The following is a 23310-nucleotide window of genomic DNA, read 5'->3' as shown; positions in this document are numbered from 1 at the left end:
GTATTACTCACTGTTTTTTGCCATCCAGCAGAATTTCTAGTATTTGGAGCTGCATTTATCTTCTTTTGTAAGCAGAGATCAAGTATTTTTTTGGTAAGTACAAAATATTATTTTCATGTGAAATCTGAAATTCATCTTCACCTAAAATGCCATGTTTGAGTGTAACATGACAAGCAATATTATCGCGTTCAAACCAATCCCATCCACCGTCTATTTATCTGTAATCAATTGTCCCTTATATCCTCACCTAATTCCTCTACAATCCATCTATTCTTGGGGCAATTTAACATAACAAACTAAACTTTCAACCAGCACATCTTGCAAGAACAAATCTTTAAGGTCACAAGATAAATGTGCAAACTTCCCACAAGACTGTACCAGAGGTCAGTATCGAACCTGGATTTTATGATTTATGAGCCTGCAGCGCTATCTGCTATGCCACTGTGTCACCCTGTTAATACTTCTGTGCCTCATCCCTCTACCTCCTTTATCCCACATACAATCCTCCATGACTTCTTCAGTTACTCCTTTGTGCCTACTCTGTTCTGTTGCCAAGGCTGATTTCCTTAAAACAAATATCTGAGTGAAAATTGAGTCAATCTGATTTCCAATACTAAGTGTCAGCTCGTGTTCACAGGACAATAAATTAAATCAATTGAAAGCAAACTATAATTTTCCAAAGTTGGTGATAGGAAGTCAGGCAAGGGAAGGAGCAAGGACCAGAAACAGGTAAGAGGTGGGTGAGTTGTCGCCAGAGAAAAGAGCAAGCACAGGCAAAAATGGTAATGGGCTGAGAAAAGTGAAATACTGCAGGCGAAAGGGTCAGAAAAAGTGCTAGAGGGAGGCAGCAAGAGGGGCGCTAAAGACCATTGTTGAAATAATGAGGGTACACAACAGAGTTACATTCTAAAGGTGTAATAAGGAGCATCTAAAGACAGACCTAAAAGGGCAGTTGGGCCAAACCTGAGATGAATAAGAAAGCAAGATCAAACGATTATCGGTTCCTTGGCATTAAAGTATAAATGTAAACAAAATTCTTGATTGTAAAAGTTAATTTCACTGTCTATAGGTGGAGTTGGAGACAGTTTTGCTTAACAGGTAGAATAGTAGTAAGCATGGAAACCCATACAAACAAACATTTATTAACAATCAGTTGTTTCATTTGAATGCATGATAAATATTTAATAAAGTATCTCCTTTTATAAACAAATCTATATAAGAAATACTTTTGCATTAAGAGTAATTGCTAAGAAATCACACTTGATGCTTTTGAGTTACTTGATCAAATATAAATTGTTTGAATTTTTCTAATAGTATCAGTGGTAAATGTACTTAGTGCATATTAGAGAAGTAGTTATGCTTAGATATTGAATGGTGTCCATTCTAAACTTTGCACATCTATGCTTTAGACATTGCATATTGACAACCAGGAATTTATTTAAAATGCACAGAAACGCTGGAGGAGCTCAGCCAATCTTGCAGCATCCATAGGAGGTAAAGATATATTACTGACATTTTGGGCCTGAGCTCTTCTTACCCTTAAGAATGGCTCAGGCCTGAAACATCAGTAATATATCTTTACCTCCTTTGGAAGCTGCAAAACTGGCTGAGTTCCTCCTATGTGTTTTTTTTACTATAATCGCAGACTTTGGTGTTTCATTCGAACCAAGAATTTATATTCAATTATTAGGTGCAGAGTGTTGAAAAATGGTCGAACATTTAACAGTTCCTGTTTTCTTTGTATGAAAGCTATCTGATTTGCTGTATCTTTGCAACAGCATTTTATGTAATTTTTAATTTAGAGATTTTAATTTAGTACTTCATTGTTACAAGCCTTTCCAGCCCATGAGCCCACGCCACGCAAATACACCACTGACTAATTAACCTACTAACCCCATATGTCTTTGGAATGTTGGAGGAAACTGGAGTGCACGCACATAAACATGGGGAGAAGGTAAAAACTCTTTACAGGTGGTACTGGATTTGAACCAGGCTCATGGGTGTTGCAAGAGCATTGCGTTAATTTTTTAAAAACAATTTTTAGAGATCTTTCTTTTTTCTTTGGCTTGGCTTCACGGACGAAGATTTATGGAGGGGTAATGTCCACGTCAGCTGCAGGCTCGTTTGTGGCTGACAAGTCCGATGCGGGACAGGCAGACACGGTTGCAGCGGTTGCAAGGGAAAATTGGTTGGTTAGGGTTGGATGTTGGGTTTTTCCTCCTTTGTCTTTTGTCAGTGAGGTGGGCTCTGCGGTCTTCAAAGGAGGTTGCTGCCCGCCAAACTGTGAGGCGCCAAGATGCACGGTTTGAGGCAATATCAGCCCACTGGCGGTGGTCAATGTGGCAGGCACCAAGAGATTTCTTTAGGCAGTCCTTGTACTTCTTCTTTGGTGCACCTCTGTCTCGGTGGGCAGTGGAGAGCTCGCCATACAACACGATCTTGGGAATGCGATGGTCCTCCATTCTGGAGACGTGACCTACCCAGCGCAGTTGGATCTTCAGCACCGTGGATTCAATGCTGTCGGCCTCTGCCATCTCGAGTACTTCGATGTTGGTGATGAAGTCGCTCCAATGAATGTTGAGGATGGAGCGGAGACAACGCTGGTGGAAGCGTTCTAGGAGCCGTAGGTGATGCCGGTAGAGGACCCATGATTCGGAGCCGAACAGGAGTGTGGGTATGACAACGGCTCTGTATACGCTAATCTTTGTGAGGTTTTTCAGTTGGTTGTTTTTCCAGACTCTTTTTTGTAGTCTTCCAAAGGCGCTATTTGCCTTGGCGAGTCTGTTGTCTATCTCATTGTCGATCCTTGCATCCGATGAAATGGTGCAGCCGAGATAGGTAAACTGGTTGACCGTTTTGAGTTTTGTGTGCCCGATGGAGATGTGGGGGGGGTGGCTGGTAGTCATGGCGAGGAGCTGGCTGATGGAGGACCTCATTTTTCTTCAGGCTGACTTCCAGGCCAAACATTTTGGCAGTTTCCGCAAAACAAGACATCAAGCGCTGAAGAGCTGGCTCTGAATGCACTTTAAAAAGCCCTTCCATTTCATGAGCCTCTGCTGACCAAATTTACAATTAACCTACAAATCGCATATATTTTGGAGGGTTGTGAAAAGTATGGAGCACACAAAGGAAACCCACTCCGTTACAAAGAATGTTCAAACTCTTTTCAGACAGCACTGGATTCAAGCCAGGGCACTGGATTCAAGCCAGGGCACTGGATTCAAGCCAGGGCACTGGATTCAAGCCAGGGCACTGGATTCAAGCCAGGGCACTGGATTCAAGCCAGGGCACTGGATTCAAGCCAGGGCACTGGATTCAAGCCAGGGCACTGGATTCAAGCCAGGGCACTGGATTCAAGCCAGGGCACTGGCACTGTAGTTACATTGTGCTAATTGTTTGTGCAAATCTACAAATTTGCCTCCTACATTTAACTGGACATTTAATGAAGTCATATATATAATTCTGATGCAAAAAAAAGGCAAATGAACAAAATTTGGGGGGATTGATAAAATAAAAGAAATTGCTTAATGCTGTTTACTCCAACACATTGATCACCCATGCTGTTTAGTTCACTGCAATAGTGATTAAAGAATAGAAAAAAAAATCATTAGTTAATTAAAACAAAAAAAATGAATTAAAAATATAAGAATGACTCTGAACTCAATTTATAATAAGCAGTAATTAATGTATGTAGAAAGAATATTGCCATTAAAACAATATAGTGATTGAACATTTGGGATTAAATGCCTTTCAGTTTACTGTAAGATTGACTAAAATATTTTTTGAACTGAAGTACAGTTAACAAACCCTATCATCATGAAGTTCCAACAGAAGATCCATTTCCCTCAAATATTAATTAGATTAATAAAAACTGACATAGGAAATACTCAAGAGATCAGATAGCATCTTTGGAAAGAAATGCAGAGCTCATGTTTCAGTGCAATAAACTTTGTAATTAGATATTCCTAATGTAGATTCTGTCTGACTTGTTGAGTCTTTCCAGCAATTTATGGTTATGGCCCATTGTATTCATTCCACTCTGTGATCCTTGAAGTTAAAGACATTGACATTAGGACTGTACTAAGTGAAAAAAAACAGGGTAAATGAGAAAGAGAGAGAGATGAATTTGAAAGATGGAAGCGAAAGCATTTTTCAGCATATCGAAGGTCACTGTGAGTGGTGGGTCAAAGGTTAGGCAGTTGACATTAGCAATTAATGAAGAAGGATAGAGGCCTAGTAAATTGGGCTGCAAGTGAAAGATATAAAGTGTGGCCAGAGGTTGTCCATTCACATATTAAAATTGCAAATTCTCTTTTAAAATTAAATGTGTGGATGGTGTTGTGAAACCACTATTGTACATTTTTGTTATATGTAAATTATATGACCTTTCCTGCTCGACCCTGCACTCACTGGCCAGCTCGTGACTCTTCCCTATAAAGGCTGTCATGCCACAATCCTGCCCCCAGTTTGAGTCTGGGTCATTGTGAGCAACCAACACAGGGATGCTGTCCATCTTTTGCAAATAAAAGCCTTCAGTTTCAATAACTTCACTCTTTGTGCAATTGATCGTGCATCAGGTGGCACACAGCAAAACAGTTCCTAACAACCTGGACAAGCCTGTGCTATTTAAGGAAATCGATTATGTAACTTTGCAGATAATGTTAAGGTTTTATTCACAACTGAACATACTTCATTCCAAGAGTTATTTCCTGTTTCTGGGTGTGCAGTGAATTCAAGGCAGTCTCTTTCACTGTAAATAGACACCTTGGAAAAGATCTGACCATGGCTCTTGCACAATTAAGACAAGAAGAAGAAACTAGCCAAACTATCCCAGTCAGATGTTCTTGACTGAAAAAGAGCTCTCACTGGGATAGTTTGGCCATCCAAAGACTCTACCAGGAACCTTACAGCTCCTTCTGGCTATCAGAAGTATTGTATATCCAAAAGCTAAGGTTTTCAAAGTTTCCCACCTGCAGCACAGTACCAAAGCATGGATTGCATGCCTTTACAGCTGAAGGTTACTGTCACTCTGAACATAAACCTTGGATCATTTCAGGTAATGGCGGCTAGTGAACCATGCTGCACAGTTTGGAATGCATTGTTGAAGTTGGGATATCTCATCAAATAATAAAGAAGGGCAGGCATCACGAACACACAGATTTGTGAGATCAAGGCCAAATATTCAGGGCTTGACAAACTACTAATAATGCTCAAGTCCATTTTTAAACATGACCACAAAACCTATCACATCCTCTGTGTGTGTGTGTGTGTGTGTGTGTGTGTGTGTGTAAACATTAGAAGAAAATACAGGTTGGAGTCATAGAACTTTTCAACACAGAAACAGGTAACATGCATTTGGAAAGACCCAAACATTCCAAATGCCTCTTTGCCACTCTGTGTACATGTGTTGCCATTTTCAGGAACAATGTACCTGAACTTCTAGGCCTCTCTGTTTTTCAGCACTCTTTATGGTCCACCATTTACTGTCCTGTTATTAGTTTGAATTACCAAAATACAATACTCACACTTACCTGAAATAGGTCTGTCTACCATTCCTTTCCCCTCTTACCCAATAGATTAAGACCCCATTGTAGTCACACACACACACACACACACCAGCTGTTAGACCAACTGAGTTAAAAAATTATAGGACTCGTCGACTTACAAAAGATCATGGACCTGAAAAATTATGTTATTTTCTGCAAATATACTGCTTCATTGGCTGACAATTTCCACTGTTATGTTTTAATTGCATATCTCCAACATCTGCATTGCTTTCCATATCAACATGCTGCTATTAATTTTAAATGTAAATGTTTAACCTTAGACATATAGCACAGGGACAGGCCCTTCTGATTCACTAGCCCATGCCCTCAAATATACCAATTAACTGACAATCCCTGTACATACACATACAAACCCACACATACACATGGAGAATTTTTAAAAAATCCTTTCAGTGTTGGATTTGACCCTGCGCTGTCATTATGACACTAATTGTTAAATTCACTATGCTGTCATTTTCGTGATCAATCTTTGAGTACCTGCCATGTCTGAAAGTTCAAGTTTGAATACTTAATCCCATTGAAATCATCATCAATTAATTACAATTATCTCACTTGATTGAAGAAATGAGCGTAGAAGTTTGATTTTTTTTTAAATTCTAAGTAACAACCAAACATCCAAAGTTTGAGTTAGGATTGAATTGGAGAAAGTAGATCCACTGTCTGACAGACTCTTGCTCTACCCTGGTGCAGAACTAGTCTTTTAGTAATCCCTTACTGTGGATGAAATTCATGGATCTGACCGGGTGATACTTTTTTATTTCCTTTTCTCTTTGGATAACTGCTGTTCATCAAAGTAAACTACAGAAGTCTGCAGACACTGTGGTTGAAGTAAAAACAATACTGGAGAAACTCAGCAGGTCAAACAGTGTACTTTATATTGCAAAGATAAAGATAACATCAAAGGTAATAGATGACATATTTTTCCATGGCCTCATGTAGTGTCAACTTGGAGGAGCAACACCTAATTATCCAACTCAGCACTCTCCAGCTACATGGCATTAACATTGATTTCCCTAGTTTCTGTTAGCTTATTCCCTGTTCTTCCTCTCTCTTCTCCATCCCTCTGTCTCCTTTCCTCCAGCTCTTCACCCCCTTCCCTCTCTATTCACAGGTCATCCCCGTCCCCCTTTTTTGCTGGTGTGCCCTCCCTCCCTTATCCACCTATTACAGTTCCTTCCTGTGGAACTGTGCTCCTCACCCTGCCCCTCCCCCCACTATTTGTTTGGATGCCTGCCCACATTTTGTCCATATCTTGATGAAGGGCTCAAGCCCAAAAAGTTAGTTATAAATCTTTATCTTTGCTATATGAAGTCCACTGTTTGACCTGCTGAGTTTCTCCAGCATTGTGTTTCACTGCTGTTCACCTGGCAGGCTTTGGCTAAGCAGGATATTTTGTTCATCTGAAATAAATTGCTGCAGCAATAAGATCATGGGGAGGACTGCATAGTGGGAGCAAAAATGATCTGTTCGTACTGAAGGGAGTGAAATGATTAGTGTAAACTGCTTGAATCATTACAATACAATTAGGGTGACAAGATTGTGAATGAAGGAAGGCAGCATTTGATAAGAATAAAATAGGAAGCCTTCCTTTGAAATAAAATATTGTGAATAGAGTATTGAAAGATGGTCTCAGTCAAAATCAATGTGTTTCAGATTTTGTTGTGGAAGGGTCAATTTTATCCCCCAGATTATTGCCTTTACTGGCTCCTCACTTCAATAGCTTTAAAGGATATTATATATTGTGACCATCCTACCTAATAAAATCAAAAGTTGTTTGAAGATGAGAGGGATTTAAGAGAAGAAGGTATGAATACATTGAGCAGTAATAAAAACAAATTGCAAGTCTTCATCACAGTGCCCAGATTTTTGATTCTGTATTATTTGCAAATATTTAACTTAGTAAAATATTGATTAACATTTTAAAATTCAAACAGTTTTTTTACAGCTCTGGACACTTTTGAATTCTCATCTATCAACAAAATGTTATCAACTTTCATGTTCTTTGTAACTGTATATCAAAAGGTATTACTTTTATAAATAATTTACAAAAGAGAAGCTTGCAGCATTTACACAGAAGCACAGGTTCCTCAGTCATCAATAATGTGTCAAAAAACATGACAATAAAACATTTACCTTATCCTGTACCTGTCAGGGACCCTTCCGCGATACTGTTGAAGTATTGCAACAGCGCTACAAACCTTTGGAGCCAACCTTGCGGGTGGCAACATCAATCACATCAGAGGAGGAGGCCAGAGAAGAGATGAAAAGAGAAGAATGGAGAAATCGTGTACATGACAATATGTAAGTCATTATCTTTGACATCAATAGTACTTATTTTTATGTAGACGGTTACCATTGTTATCCTTTTATTATTAATTATATCAAATAATCAATATTTTTTTCAAAAGCAATAATTTAATACTTTATTTTTTTTTTAAATAAATACTTCAACTTTATACTTATCGATTATTCATAGCAGAACAATGAGGTATAGTAATCGGATCTTGGCTGCATGGACACATTATGTGTACATTGCACGTAATACACGAGTTGAAAGATGTAACAAACTGGTTAGTCACTTCCATTTATTTATTATGATCAGGCTGAGGATACCTACGTGGCTCATTTTCAATAAAAATGGTATGCAGTGAGATCATTGCTCATGGTCAAAAGTGCTATGAGGAGGAATGATGAAGTCTGCAATGAAGTAAGAGGTACCCAAAAACTGGCCTTTTGGTTTTTTGTGTGTGTTGGAAGAACAGATACTTATGCTTCTATATGCTGCGCAATTATTTAATTTCTCTTTCATAAGTTTAATTTTCTACTGGTTTGGAAGGAATACCAATCCTTGTATACTTGGTAAGACTGAACACAGCATTATTTTTATCAAAACATGCTAAATAAATAACTTAAAACTAACATTTTCATATTGCAGTATTATACATCACTTACCATAATAAGAAATATTTAACATCATATAATAAATTCCAACCTATCAGCACTCATCTATCTTGCCTGTAATTGTATAACTCAGTTTATTATGAGATATAAAACACCAGTGAATCTCCATGAAGAACCATGATATTGCAAGATGAATGCTTTATTTCTGCTATTGTTTAGTGCCTGAAGCTCTATAAGAATTTTGAAAGCATGGGTGCTATAGAGAAGTGTTGAAGAAAAATCTTCTTTCTTTATCTATCGCATCATGTTGTGAAATATATCAATTAATGTCAAGAGTTTTCTGGATGTGATTTTAAAGATTTCTAAGTACAGTTGCTCAATCTACAAGCTCGAACTGATTAGTTCACTTGGCTTTAAGTTGATTTGAGTTTGATGACTAAATGGGACAATGCTTTTTTTATCTAGAAAGCATGACTTGTGTCAACAGATCGATGCACAATCTGAAAAATACTGACAGGGTGCAGGGACTGGGATATCACCCAACAAAAGCAATGATATGCTGTCATGCCATGACCTGTTGCTTTTGTTCCAAGTTCAGCAGAGGGATGCAGATTGGCAGAAAGTCATTTACACAGTGTCATTTGGGATTGTATGAGACAAACTTGGATTGTGAGGTAAATTTACTAGTAAGCAAGAAAATAAATAAAAGCAAGTCAGCGAATGATTCATTTCTTGACCTCCCCAAAGCCTTTCCACCATAAGTAATATGATGAAATGTTCTCCACTTGCTTGGATGAGTGCAACTCAGAAATATTCAAGGAACTCAACACCATCCAAGATGATATTACCGGATTGATTAGCATCCATCCATCACCCAAATCACTCTTTCCCTTCTTTAGTTAATGATGACAGCAGAGTGCACAGTAGACAAACTGTACTGCAGTTCCTCACCTGTTACTCTGACAGTAACCCCTAATAACTGTCATCATCAACAAGTACGAGGGCTGTTGAAAAATGGGAAGTCCACCTCAACACCATCTCTTCAAGTCTTGACTTAGAAGCTTGACTTAGAATTACAATCTTCAAAATATAGTTCTAGATTCTGAAACAAGAGGAAACATCCTCTCCATATTCATTCTGCCGAGACTGTCCGGAATTTATGTCTTAATCCAGTCATTTAATCCTGTATTTTTTTCTTAAGATCCATCAGATACAAGTGTGGCTTATTCAACCTTTCCAAGTATTAGTATGGTAAACTTATCTGAACTACTTCTAACATATTAACATCCTTCTTTTAATTAAGAATCATTGGTCAGAAATTGTCTGTCAATATTTCAAGTTCAAATCCTTTATCAAGATTTTTTCAACCTTTTATAAGATGTTATAACTTGGTATTTACAGTGCTTCATGTTACTTTGGACAAAAACCACCAGTAGTAAGAGAGAGAGGCTATTGGTATGCGAGGATGAACCTCCCATGTACCGTGTCCCTTTAGGTTGGAGGAGATGGTCCTACACTTCATGGCTAACGTGGTCACAGAAACCCAGATGAAATCAAGACCAAAGGCTCCAAAGAACCAGTATGAAATGCATATTAAAGCAATAAATGTCAACTTAAGATGCACAGAATATAATTTCTCCTTTCTAAATGGAAGTGATACACACAAACAACATGCCTCCTCTTATGGTCAATCTCTCTGTTTCTATTGCTAGGCAAACATAAAAGTCCAGCATCTGAATACTGATCTGGACTTCAACCATTTGGCTCAGACAATTGTTTTCAATTGCTCTGATATTCAAATGAACTTGTAGTGTGTCTCAATATTTCAGTTATCTATCCTCCAAGCAATGTCTAACTTTGCTGAAATGCTGCCCTTGGGAAAAGACTTTATAGAAGATAAATATGCTGTCTTCTCTCAAGGTGACAACACTTGTGATCTCATCACCACTCTCTATGTCAAAATCTGTCCATAGTTCAAAAGCCAACCTCTATCCAAACTTGAAGTTTATATTTAAGTAATGACCATAATTAACTTGTAGGTTACATAAAATTAAGGAGGGAAAAATGTATTCGAAAGGTTTTTCTGAAAGTTAAAAATGATTCTTCCTATGGTTATTATCACTGGAACTTTACCATTCACAGACTGACTGGGCTGAAACTCAGATTCTGGCAAAGAGAAAGGGGCAGCATGTGTGTTTTTAGTTAATAGTGCTGCTGTGTGGACGTTGGGGTTATGTCGACCTCCTGTTCTATTGATTTAGAGCAAATATCAATTAAGTGCAGACCTTCTATACCCTGAGAGTTCTCATCAGTGATTCTCACTGAAAGAGAGTTTATATCTTTTTTGATGCCAATTACAAACAGGCACTTGCGGAACTGCATGATGTGCTTTGCAAACAAGAAACGGGGACTTCAGTCACGCCTGTCTTAATGAAACCTTGCCCAATTATCACCAGCAGGTAACCTGCTGTACAAGAGGTCCCAGCCCACTAAGATAATAAATGCCTATCACTCTTTCCTGAGACTGTATTTTGGGAAGTCAAATCATTTGGCAGTACTCTCCTGCCTGCATAGAAACAGAGCCGAATAGTGAGGCTCCAGAGATCAGAACAGCCAGAAAGTGGTCAAGGGAGGCTGAAGAATTGTTATAGGATTGCCTCAAACCAGTGGATTGGGCAGAGTTGAAGAACTCAACTAAAGATCTGAATGATTACACGAAGGCCATTTCTGACCTTATTAAAACAGCTGTGGATGAGTGAGTTCCCACAAAATAATTCTGTGTTTTCCTGAACTGAAAACCCTGGATGAACAATGAAATTCAGAACATGCTGAGAGCTAGATAACAGGCATTTAAGTCTGGAATTCAAGGACACTACTCAAGATGCCCCTACGACCTATGGAAAGCCATCTCCTGGGTAAAGTGGAGATTCCAGATGAGAATGGAAACAACAAATGATATCTGACAGCTGTGGAAAGGTCTAAATGATATAACCTGCTACAAAACCAAATCTGGTACAATAGGAGGCCGCAAAGCTAGACATCCAGATGAGCTTCATGCCTTCTATGCACGATTTGATCACCAGAACAAGTAAGAATCATTGCGCAGCCCCACATCCCCAATGATCCTCTACTGTGACTATGCAAAGACAACATGCAGGCTCCTTCAAGAAGACAAATGGCCCAGATTGAGTATCTGGCAGAGTACTGAAAACCAGTGCCGATGAACTGGTTGGTGTATTCACTGATATCTTCAACCTCAATTGTACCAGTGCTTCAATTGTACCAGTGCCTAATAAGAGCATGGTAACTGCCTAAATTACTCTGGACCAGTGGGACTCGCATCTGCAATGATGCAATGTTTTGAAAGGCTGGTTTTGAGGCATATCAGCTTCTGTCTGAGTGTGAGAAGGATCTGTTCCAATTTGCCTACTGCAGGAACAGGTCTACAGCAGATGCCTTCTCACTAGCACTACCCAAAACCCTAGAACACCTGGACAGCAAAGATGCATCCATTAAGATCCTCTTTATTGATTGCAGTTTGGCATTTAACACCATGATCCCCTCAGCAAATGCCAAGACCTGGGCCTCCATACCCCTCTCTGCAATTGGAGCCCAGATTTTCTCACCTCCTAGCCCTAATCAGTGTGCACTATCAAGAACATCTCTACAATTTCTATTAGCCACAGAGCACCGCAGGGTTGCATACTTACACCCTGCTCTACTCATTTTACACTTATGATTATGTGTCACAGTACGATAACAACACCATATATAAATTTGCTGACTATACCACTGTGGTGGGCTGTATAAAAGGGGATACGAGTCACCATACAGGAGAGAGATTGAAAACTTGGCTGAAGTTTTCACATTCTCACGTTCAATCTTACAAAGACCAAGGAGCTGATTATAGACTTTAGGAAAGAAAAGAAACAGAGGCGAATGACCCATTGGGGGATCAGAGGAGGACAGGGTGAACAATTTTACATTCCTGGAGTTCACAATCTCAGAGGAACTTTCCCAGGACCCATCATGTTAATGCCATCATGAAGATAGCATGTCAACACCTTTACTTCCTCATGAGTTTGCAGAGGTTTTATATCTCATCAGAAATATTGGCAAACCTCTACAGATGTGTAGTGGAAAGTGCACTGACCAACAGCATGATGGCCTGTCTGGGGGTAGTGCACACAGCCCAGTACATCACTACAAACTGTCCCCACTATTGAGATCACCGACATGGAATGTTGCTGTTGCAGAACAGCAGCAATTATCAAGAATCTGCACCACCCAGGACATGCTCTCATTTTTGCTGCTGCCATCATGAAGGAGGTATAGGTGCTACAGGACTCTGACTTCCAAGTTCAGGAATAGTTGCTACATCTCAACTATCAGACTCCAGAACAACAGACTCATTCAGAAACTCACTTAGATGCATACAGTTAGATACTACATTCATTATTTATTACAGAATGTTTATATTTCTGAATTTGCAGTCTGTTTGTTTATATTTCTTTCTTTTGTTTACATTTCTTTCTTCTTGAGTATAGTTAGCAGATACCAGTAATTAGAAACCTGCTGGGTCTGAACACTTCCCTCTGTAATTGGATTCTTGACTTCCTGTCGGGGAGACCTCAGCCAGTCCAGATCAGAAACAGCATTCCAAGACTGTCACACTAAGCATGGGAGACCCCCAGGGCTGTGTGCTTAGTCCACTACTGTTCACTCCGCTGACTCATGACTGTGCAGCTAAACACAGCTTGAACCACTCATCAAGTTCGCTGACGACATGACTGCGGTGGGCCTTATTAGTAAGAATGGTGAGTCAGCGTACAGGGATGAGGTGCAGTCGCTAACAGACTGGTGCAGAGCCAACAACCTGTATCTGAACGTCAGTAAAACAAAAGAGATGGATGTCAACTTCAGGAAGGCTTTCTGCTGACCGTTGATGGCTCTACCTTTGAGGTCGTCAAGAGTATCAAGTTCCTTGGTGTGCACTTGGTGGAGAATCTCACCTGGTCCCTTAACACCAGCACCATAGCGAAGAAAGCCCAACAGCACTTTTACTTTCTGCAAAGACTGAGGAAAGTTTATCTCCCACCCTCCATCCTCACTACATTCTACAGAGGATGTATTGAGAGCATTCTGACCAATTAAATCACCACCTGGTTTGAAAGCTGGACCAACTCAGAGCATAAGGCCCTACAGAGGATAGTGAAGTCAGCAGAAAAGATAATTGGGGGCTCTCTTCCTACCCCTACCATGATAGACATCTACAACACTCGATGTATGCAGAAACCAATAAACATTGTGAAGGACTTCACACACCTCTCATATAAACTTTTCTCCCTTCTGCCATCTGGTAGGAGGTACCATAGCACTCATGCATTTATATCCAGATTGGACAATGGATTTTTGCCCCAAGCCATCAGGTTCCTGAATTTCCAGAACATAAGTGTTCCATGGACTTTTATTGCATATGTCAATATTTTAATTTCGATTTATGTAAATCTATCTTTGGTCCTGGAGAAATGCTATCTCGTCTTTACCATGAAATGCATGGTATGAACAACAAATAAAGGTGACTTGACTTGCAATTCTGCCTGGCCCACTGGAAAATGAATCTCTGTGTTGTATGTGCTGTCATGTATGTACACTGACAATAAATTTGAACTTTGAACGTACCTATTGCAACCAATAGTCTTTAACTTCTGTGAAATTTCATGCTCATATGAAAATTCAGTTAAATAATGAGTAGTTGTTTGTCATGGAGTAGAATTTTAAACTTCTATGGATTCAGTAATCTTCAATCCTTACAAGTTGGGTCCTTCCTAAGAACAAGGAAACAAAAATTTTATCAGATAGAATCTATTAATATGGCTTTTGAAACCTATAATAAGAATATCTTCTGTCAAATAAAGCAGTTGCAGGTGTATATCACTGTGTCAGTAAAAATACTGAAAAACAGTTTTATTCATTAGTATTCAATATTATTTTAGCTTACATTGGCCCACTTACCAATGACAGGTTATAGAGCGGCAGGAAGAATATTGGAATGCTTTGGTTCATGTTGCCACGCATTAACTAAAATTTAGAGTATTTATTATTCCGACATTTATAACCCACAAAGAGAACTAACCTTTTGTCTTTGCATTTTCAATAAATATACATAAGCTCAGCTGGTTCTGAACTTCTAACATTCATTGTAAGTAGTTCATTTTATAGTATATTAGTAGGAAGCCAGTTATCTCAGTTTCCAATTAAATAAGCTGAAGTCATCTTAATTTGTGCAGAAATAGTTTTTGCTTTATCATTTGTGATTCCTTTTTATAAGGTGTTTAGCTGTTTGGTTAAAACCTTTCTGGGCATTGGTCCAAACTGAAAAATCCATTCCAAAGATCTAATAATTTGGTATTACTTATGCAACTGATGAAAATTAATTTTATATGACAGCTTTACTCATTTCAGAATAATTTTTGTCATTTTCAAGCAGAAAATCCGCACTCAAAAGATAGGATTTATCTTGTGACAAAATACTGTACAAAGAATTCTAATGCTACCATTTAAAAGTTTTGAAAAGATTCCTAATATAAGCTACTTATGAAATTAGGAATATCCTTTTCATGTACTAATAAAATTTTGATTGCAAAGTTATTTTACTTTCAGACTATAACTTGCTTCATGCATGGATCTGTACACTGCAACAAAAAGATTTTTTCTTTGAATATTTAAGGTGCATTTGCTCATAGCTAACTAAGACTGTCATTACAATAGTAATATTTCTATTTAATTGAATACATCAGAGAACTATTTGATGCTTATCACCTTGAAGCCAATTTTTTCATGTCCCATTATTCTTAAATCTTAGATAAATCACTCAAATGAATGGAGGGAAATAGCTATTCCTCCAAAACCCTGGGATAGAATGATATGTTATGTCTTTTTCTATAAAGTAATATTCATGTTCTATAAAAGTAGTGTGGTACAATATTATTCATTTTCCTCTCCCAGTTTCAGTTTTTCTATTAGTTGTTGAAGTTATGGTTTTCTCTTAGCACATGTGATGTATTCCATGTGGATCGTGGCCTGTATCTTTCTATGAAAAATGATAACCTCTGTGACATCTAAATATGAGCAATCTTCTTTCTGTAAAAAAATACTTTGTTTGGATGAAAAAAATCACAGGTCTTGCATTTTATTTCTGTTTCTGGAAAAGGTTTTGTGTAAAGTTTCAAAACTTCAGGTATTTTTTAAAAATCCTGAATTTTTTTTTGCAAATATACATCTAATATGCTTTAATAGTCTTCATATCCTGTAACAGAAAGATATTGAGCATAGTGTCCCAAACTTGACTTGTAGTTCCACTTGCACAAAGATCACAACTTAATTTGCAACCTTCTTATGGAGCAACACTTATTTGTACTTCATATTTCAACTCGCCTATTTAATGCAGCTGGTGGTATGACAGATTTGTCCATTCTTAGCTGTAATATATGCCTGTACCATTAATGACACTAATGTTCTCTTAAGCCAGGTCCACAGCCTATTGTAGGCAAGATATTGAATCAACCACCATTAAGGTAGTGACTATATTGAATATACATTTAATTAGAACATATTACCTACAACAAATTCACAGAACAGTAGTGGGGACAGGAGGCCTTGTGAACACAAATGCCTTCCCACACCACTGATGGGATCTTTGTTTAGTTTTGGTGAAACCAAATTTTTTAGTTTTTTTAAATTGTGAAATTAATGACATTTTTCTGTGATATCAGTAATATTTGTCTTCACCACATTGTAACAGACCACCCATAACAGACTACAATGGCATGAACATTGAGTTATCAATTTCATATAACCCGCAGCCCCCGCCCCCCCACCCACTGTTCCATTCTCTCTATTTCCAATATACCCAGGTCCTCTTACACACACCCTTCTTTTCACCCATCTGCCAGCTAGCAGTTATCCATTTTCTTTTCTCTCCCCCACCTGGTTTCATCTGCTTATCACCAACATATTGAACCCACTTAGCCCCCATCCCTTTCCCCTACCATTCCCATCTGCCCACCTTAGCCAGCAGGTCTTTGTTGTTGCCACCTACCACTTCCCAGCCTCTGTTGCTCTCCCCGCCTTAGAGCCTTACAGAACAGAAACAGTCCCCTTTAGCTCTTCTAGTCTGTGCTAAACCTTTTTTTTTGCCTTCAAATTTACAAACTATTTCCAATACCTCTCTCACCTCTCTATCTCTGCTTCAGGTGACATTATATACAGCCATTTATTAAAAATCCACTGACTCCCACAAATACCTGAGGTAAACATCTTTCTCTCCTTTCTACCAGCCCCTCTGCCTTTGCTATATCTGTTCCTGTGAAGATGCCTTTCAGTCCAGCACATCTGAAATCCCCTCTTTTTTCAAGAAATGTGGCTTCCTCATTGATAAAGCCCTGTATCTCCTCCATTTCACACACTGCTGTTTGCACCCAATTCCTCCCAGACAAAACAGGATACTTGGTGCTCACCTACCACCCCACCAGCCTCTGTATGTGGCATGACAATTTTTGACTGTTCCGCAAACTTCAGTGTAAAGTCACTGTCTTCTCTCCTGACCCTCTTCTGCTTTTTGTAGGTATCATTTTCTCTGAGAGTGGTCTGATCTTCCCTTTGCCTTTTCCTTTTACCCTTTAAGTACTTCCTGCTGCAACTGCCCTCCATCTCCCTCCTCACCCCATCTTAAGCCATAAATAGACACATTGTCCAAACTAATGAACTGCATTTGGTGAACTAGGTATAGCCACCTCAACATCGATGAGTCCAAACACTGATTGGGTGACCTGTGTTCTGTTCATTGGTATGGGCTGGAATTCCTGGATGCCAGCAATTTCAATTCCCCTCACCATTCTCACAGACATGTTTGTCCTTGGCTTTATTCATTACCAGGGTGAGCCCAAATGTAAACTTGAGGAACAGCGATTCATTACATCATATTCTTCCAGGGTAGCCTTAAACCCAAAGGCATAAAAATTGAGTTTTCCAATTTTAAGTATCCCTCCCCACTCTGAACTGGTTCCACTGTTTCTGTCTGTCCTTTATCTGCTTCTGTTTTCACTTTTCCCTCAAGCTCCCTCCCCGTGATCTCCCCCTCATCCATTTCTCCACCTTTTGTCCAATATCTTATCACTTCTTAGCACTTACCCAATCCCTTACCTCCCTTTTATGATCACTACCTCCCTTTCCCTCTTTAGTCTTGATAAAGGTTCAAACCCAAAATGTTGCTGACCATTTCTGCCTGACCTACTGAGTCCCTCCAGCATCTTATTGTTTGTTCCAGATGCCAGCATTAGCTGTTTTTGTGTTTCTCAAAAAACACATTCTGATGAGCATGAGAGGGAAGGGGGATGATGTTAAAATGAAAAGAAATATAAGCATCTGTGGGCATCTGAATCCCTCAAGCCCACTCTGTCATTGCTATTTTTCTACTAAAGAGCCATTTTCACACATTCTTCTCATGGCCCTTAAAATACAGAAATCTATCATGCTCTGAATAATTTCAATCATTAAACCCTATGACCCACCAAAATAAAGAATTCCAAAGATTCACCACCTATTGACTGAAGAAATTTCTCCTCTTGCACCCTACCCAGTTTATGGCTTATTCTGAAACTGCTCCCACCGATTCCAGGCTCCTTAGTTAAGGGAAATATTCTCCTTGCATCTGATTTGTAGAATCCTTAAAGAACATTGTGTGTTTTGGTGAAATTATGACCTATTCTTTTAAATTAAAGAAAACAATTTTCTCTCCTCTTTGCTGAGGTTTTTTGACACTAAAAACATATTATGAGGAGAGAGAGATGGGGAGACCACGAGGAGTGATGCAGAGATTTATATATGGGGAAAAGATTATGAATATTTTTTCGACTATCTCCAGAATTTTCATCAGTTTAAATGTTATTCACTTTTGGTCTGTGAGATTTGTGTATTTAAATGTGAAATCAGGTTACATGTCAAACCATTACTATCTTGAACAATAATGAGTTGCCTTTCTCAGTAATTATTGTTTCTGAGGAAGTCACGCATTCAGTTTAAATAACGATCATCCAACTTTTCAACAGAACAAAAACAAAATCTACACTACACTGAAATTTTAAAAAGAGCATTAACCTAATTCTTGGAATTGGAAGAGTTAATGAACCTTAAAACTGCACCAGCATATTGAAGCAAATATGAAAAAGCCTCTATTTTCTAAGAATTCTGTCATTGAATATACTGTCAACCTTAATAGGTTTAGAGTGGAAAGTATACAGGTTGGCTGCACCATGGCCTGGTTTAGAAACACAAGTGCACAAAATGCAGAAGACTGCGGAATGTAGAAGCCCAAGTCAAATTTATCATAGGTATCAGAAGTAAAGCAAGAAACTCTGCAGACACTGTGGTTAAAGTAAAAACATAATGCTGGAGAAACTCAACAAGTCAAACAATGTACTTTACATAGCACAGATAAATACATATAACCAACTTTTCGGGTTTGAGCCTTCTACTGGGTAAGAACCTTCCATCCATTAAAGTCATCTATACGAAACACTGCCTCAAGAAGGCAGTCAACAACATAAAAGATTCTTATTGAACTGGACATGCTTTCTTCCCCTGCTACTTTCAGACAGAAAGTACAGAAGTTTGAAGTCCAGCATGCCTAGGTTCAAGAACAGTTTTTCTCAAAATGAATTTAGAGGTAAAGGAAGGAGTTGGAAGATAAATTGCCAATTGGTTATTTCTGCTGTCAAAGAACCCACTAATATTTTCATGCCCATCTCTAATCTCTCCACCCAACGTTGCACCACATTGAGATTTTAATCTGACTTGAGTGCTCATCTCCATCTACGAACCAATTTTTTAAATGGTTGTTCATCACAATATTTGTGACAGTCCACTTCTAAGTGATGTGTCACTGAATTACGCTGTAAGACTTGTGTACTATAGTTCAGGATTAAAAACTGAAAATGTTGGATGCACTCGTCAGGTCACCGAGCATCTGTGAAAAAGAAAAATAGTTCACATTTCAAGTTAATAACTTTTCAACAGAAACTGTTGTGATTCTGCTCTATCATTCAATTTCTTTAGTTCTTCCATCACTACAAACTGCAGTTACTCTTTCAGCTTTTGATAGTCACTAATGGCACTTTTGGTTCCTTAATTTTATCTTGATGTTGTGTGACTATTGCACAGAATCTCCTGTCTATTGCATAAATTGTTTGTAATGCCAGCCTAATACTCTCTTTATACCTTGCCAAAAAGGCTGCTAACCATGTAACTTATTTGAACCTGTGCTGAACCACTGCAATCATTTTTTTTTTCCTATGGGCCCTGTCCCCATTCTTTCTGAATTATCCCCATTTCCATCTCTCTTGATCCCCTCCCTTCTTCTGAAAAACTTTGAATGATTTCTCTGGAACTGTTGAGAGCTTTTCACCCAGTAACCTTCTCCTCTATATTTGCCCATCCATGACCATCTCTAAAAATATTTTTTTAATTTAATTCATTTTCATGGCAGAGCAAGGATTCATTAAGTGAATCACCTTTTGTATTGGGCAGTCCTTCTGGTGCTATTGAGTAGGCATTCCATGATTGAGACCCAGCAACGATAAAGGATCGAGACCCAGCAATGATAAAGGATCCATGAATTACTATTAAGTTCAGAATGATGTGCATCTTAAAATGGAACCAAAAGGTGATAGTTTCTGCTGCTCTTACTCTTATAGTAGAGGTTTTGATTTAGGTATTTAGGAGGTGTTGTCTGGATGAGTAACTGCAGTGCCTTTTGTTGATTGTTCATGTTGGGCACCTTCAGATTAAATCTTTTGAGCGGTGATTGTGGTGCCAAACAAATGGACTGATTCATTCTGGATGGTGTTGAACTTCTTAAAAAATGTTGACCTATTTTAGCCCATCATATTTCTGACTAACAGACTGTGAAAGGCCTTGAGATGTCAAGAGGTGAGTCATTCAGCACAGAATATCCAACCTCTGATCTGCACTTGTAGCATAGTATTTCTGTGACTGGGCCAGTTGAGATGGTGATGCCATGGGGATTGAGTAATGTCAAGATTTTGTAGTTGCATTTTTGTTGTTTATGGAGATTATAGCTACCTAGCACTTTTCTGAACAAATGCAACTTACCATATCAGTTTCTGTCTGAATATTGTCTAAGTCTTGCTCCTTGGCTGAGTTTGCTTCTCATTTGCAAATACAGTAATATTGAACATTGTATTCTTTGGCTTTGCTTCGCGGACGAAGATTTATGGAGGGGGTAAATGTCCACGTCAGCTGCAGGCTCGTTTGTGGCTGACAAGTCCGATGCGGGACAGGCAGACACGGTTGCAGCGGAAAATTGGTTGGTTGGGTGTTGGGTTTTTCCTCCTTTGCCTTTTGTCAGTGAGGTGGGCTCTGCAGTCTTCTTCAGAGGAGGTTGCTGCCCGCCAAACTGTGAGGCGCCAAGATGCACAGTTTGAGGCGATATCAGCCCACTGGCGGTGGTCAATGTGGCAAGCACCAAGAGATTTCTTTAGGCAGTCCTTGAACCTTTTTTTTGGTGCACCTCTGTCACGGTGGCCAGTGGAGATGGTCCTCTATTCTGGAGACGTGACCCACCCAGCGCAGCTGGATCATCAGCAGCATGGACTCGATGCTGTCGACCTCTGCCATCTCGAGTATTTCGACGTTAGGGATGAAAGCGCTCCAATGATTGTTGAGGATGGAGCGGAGACAACACTGGTGGAAGCGTTCTATGAGCCGTAGGTGATGCCGGTAGAGGACCCATGATTCGGAGCCGAACAGGAGTGTGGGTATGACAACAGCTCTGTATACGCTTATCTTTGTGAGGTTTTTCAGTTGGTTGTTTTTCCAGACTCTTTTGTGTAGTCTTCCAAAGGCGCTATTTGCCTTGGCGAGTCTGTTGTCTATCTCGTTGTCGATCCTTGCATCTGATGAAATGGTGCAGCCGAGATAGGTAAACTGGTTGACCGTTTTGAGTTTTGTGTGCCCGATGGAGATGTGGGGGGGCTGGTAGTCATGGTGGGGAGCTGGCTGATGGAGGACCTCAGTTTTCTTCAGGCTAACTTCCAGGCCAAACATTTTGGCAGTTTCTGCAAAACAGGACGTCAAGCGCTGAAGAGCTGGCTCTGAATGGGCAACTAAAGCGGCATCGTCTGCAAAGAGTAGTTCACGGACAAGTTTCTCTTGTGTCTTGGTGTGAGCTTGCAGGCGCCTCAGATTGAAGAGACTGCCATCCGTGCAGTACCGGATGTAAACAGCGTCTTCATTGTTGAGGTCTTTCATGGCTTGGTTCAGCATCATGCTAAAGAAGATTGAAAAGAGGGTTGGTGCGAGAACACAGGCTTGCTTCACGCCATTGTTAATGGAGAAGGGTTCAGAGAGCTCATTGCTGTATCTGACCCGACCTTGTTGGTTTTCGTGCAGTTGGATAATCATGTTGAGGAACTTTGGGGGGTATCCGATGCGCTCTAGTATTTGCCAAAGCCCTTTCATGCTCACGGTGTCGAAGGCTTTGGTGAGGTCAACAAAGATGATGTAGAGTCCTTTGTTTTGTTCTCTGCACTTTTTTTGGAGCTGTCACAATATTGAACATTGTATAACCTTAGGCAATATGCCCCTTTGCGACTTGGAAGGATGGAAACCGATGAGCCATCTTAAAATGGTCAGACTAGGATTCGTTACAGAGAAACTGCATTTATGAATTGGAGTTGAGCTGATTGAACTCTGACAACCATAACCTTCTTTATACAAAATATGATTCCATCTATTGGAATGTTTTCACTTTGCTCTTAACCTTCAGTTTTACCAGGGGATCTTAATGCCACACTTGGTCACAAGCAGCTGTGATTTCAAGGATAGTCATTGTTGTCTCACATCTGGAATTCAATTTTTTAGTGTGTCATTGCACAAACACTGCTGAGATCAAGAGCCAAGTAGACCTGACATCTGTTCTTCCCTTCCCCCTCCTTATTTTTCCTTCTTTTAGTTTTGATTTTTATAACATTTTATAAAGATAACATATATGCATTATTGTTACACAAACTGAGTAAAACTAAAACCCTATTAAAAATTTAAGATGTACAGCCAGTTTCTTGGCATTCTGAAAGATGTGGAAATGTGTACTTTTATTGAGATAAAATGAAAGAGATTCTAAAAACTGAAAGTAATTACCATTAGAATCTAGTTACAAACAAAGTTTTAGTTTCCAATTGTATAAAACTATTGATTAAAACCAAGTAGTTACAGGGTAGTAAATAGGATAAGACATGCACAATTATTAACAGTTTGTGAAATACTGTAGAATATAATGCAGGAATTACTGACAAAAGGCAAAGGAGGAAAAACCCAACACCCAACCCCAACCCACCAATTTTCCCCTGCAGCCGCTGCAACCGTGTCTGCCTGTCCCGCATCGGACTTGTCAGCCACAAACGAGCCTGCAGCTGACGTGGACTTTTACCCCCTCCATAAATCTTTGTCCGCGAAGCCAAGCCAAAGAAAAGAATGCAGGAATTCTCTCTTAGCCATGTTTAAAAATGCGATATAGAGTAACTAACGTTACTCATTAGGTGATCTAGATGCAATGCACAATTTTTAACATTATGATACTTTTAACCAACTGCACATATAACATTTCCATTAATTACCATCTCAGTATGGTGCATTTATCATTTACCCTTCTGAGTAAAGAATACTAATTCTGCTTTGCCTAATAGCACTAAATATCCCAAACAACTTACATGAGAGACAGTTACTGTGCAAATCACATTATGCATGTGTGTGCTCTAGGGCATGG

General features: G+C 39.2%; 1 protein-coding gene across 5 annotated transcripts in view; it reads left to right on the top strand.

Annotated features, from left to right (window-relative positions):
• spata17 (spermatogenesis associated 17) overlaps positions 1-23310 on the top strand; it is a 327736-nt gene that overhangs the window by 141693 nt on the left and 162733 nt on the right. For 4 of the 5 annotated variants that reach the window (XM_069931274.1, XM_069931275.1, XM_069931276.1 and 1 more), the window contains one exon: positions 7720-7868. The exons of the other annotated variant lie outside the window; for it this stretch is intronic. In XM_069931274.1, coding sequence (XP_069787375.1) covers positions 7720-7868 — 149 coding nt within the window. The remainder of the gene's footprint in view (positions 1-7719; positions 7869-23310) is intronic. 5 annotated transcript variants of the gene reach the window in all.

This window comes from Narcine bancroftii, chromosome 4, assembly GCF_036971445.1.
Source record: "Narcine bancroftii isolate sNarBan1 chromosome 4, sNarBan1.hap1, whole genome shotgun sequence".
In the NCBI taxonomy this organism is placed as follows: Eukaryota; Metazoa; Chordata; class Chondrichthyes; order Torpediniformes; family Narcinidae; genus Narcine; species Narcine bancroftii.
Note: the sequence above shows the minus strand (reverse complement) of the source record. Positions and strands in the feature narration are given on the sequence as shown.